Below are 507 nucleotides of genomic sequence, written 5' to 3'. Positions count from 1 at the left end.
GGCTTTTGGGGGCTCGGCGGGTTTCGCTGGGGGCTTTGGGGCTGGTGGTTTGGCTGGCTTGGGGGGGCTTTGGCGGGCTCTGGGGGCCTTTGGGGGCTTGGGGGTTGGCTGGCTCGGGCTGGCTGGCTTGGCGGGTTTCTGGCGGGCTCGGGCGGCCCTTGGCTGGCTTGGTGGTCTGGGGGGGGTTTCTGGGGGGCCTGGTGGCTCGGCTGGCTTGGCGGTTTTGGCGGTTTGGCTCTGGCGGGCTTGGGGGGGGGCTCTGGCTGGCTCTTTTTTTTTTCTGGCCGGGGCTCGGCTTCGGCGGGCTCTGGTTTTGGTTTTCTGGGGCTGGGGTTTCTGGGGGGCTCTGGGGCTGGGGGCCTGGTGGGGTCTGGGCTTTGGCGGTCGGCTGGCTGGCTTGGCTGGGGCTTGGCTGGTTTGGGGCTTGGCTCTGGCTGGCCTGGGGGGCTTTCTGGCTGGCTCTGGTGGCTCTGGCGGCTCTGGTTTGGCTCGGGCTGGCTCTGGCGG

General features: G+C 69.8%; 1 protein-coding gene across 1 annotated transcript in view; it reads right to left on the bottom strand.

Annotated features, from left to right (window-relative positions):
• LOC119592431 (proline-rich receptor-like protein kinase PERK14) overlaps positions 1–507 on the bottom strand; it is a 185,497-nt gene that overhangs the window by 168,347 nt on the left and 16,643 nt on the right. The window contains exon 3 of the mRNA XM_037941255.1: positions 4–500. Within this exon, the coding sequence (XP_037797183.1) occupies positions 4–500 (497 nt within the window). The remainder of the gene's footprint in view (positions 1–3; positions 501–507) is intronic.

This window comes from Penaeus monodon, chromosome 30, assembly GCF_015228065.2.
Source record: "Penaeus monodon isolate SGIC_2016 chromosome 30, NSTDA_Pmon_1, whole genome shotgun sequence".
In the NCBI taxonomy this organism is placed as follows: Eukaryota; Metazoa; Arthropoda; class Malacostraca; order Decapoda; family Penaeidae; genus Penaeus; species Penaeus monodon.
Note: the sequence above shows the minus strand (reverse complement) of the source record. Positions and strands in the feature narration are given on the sequence as shown.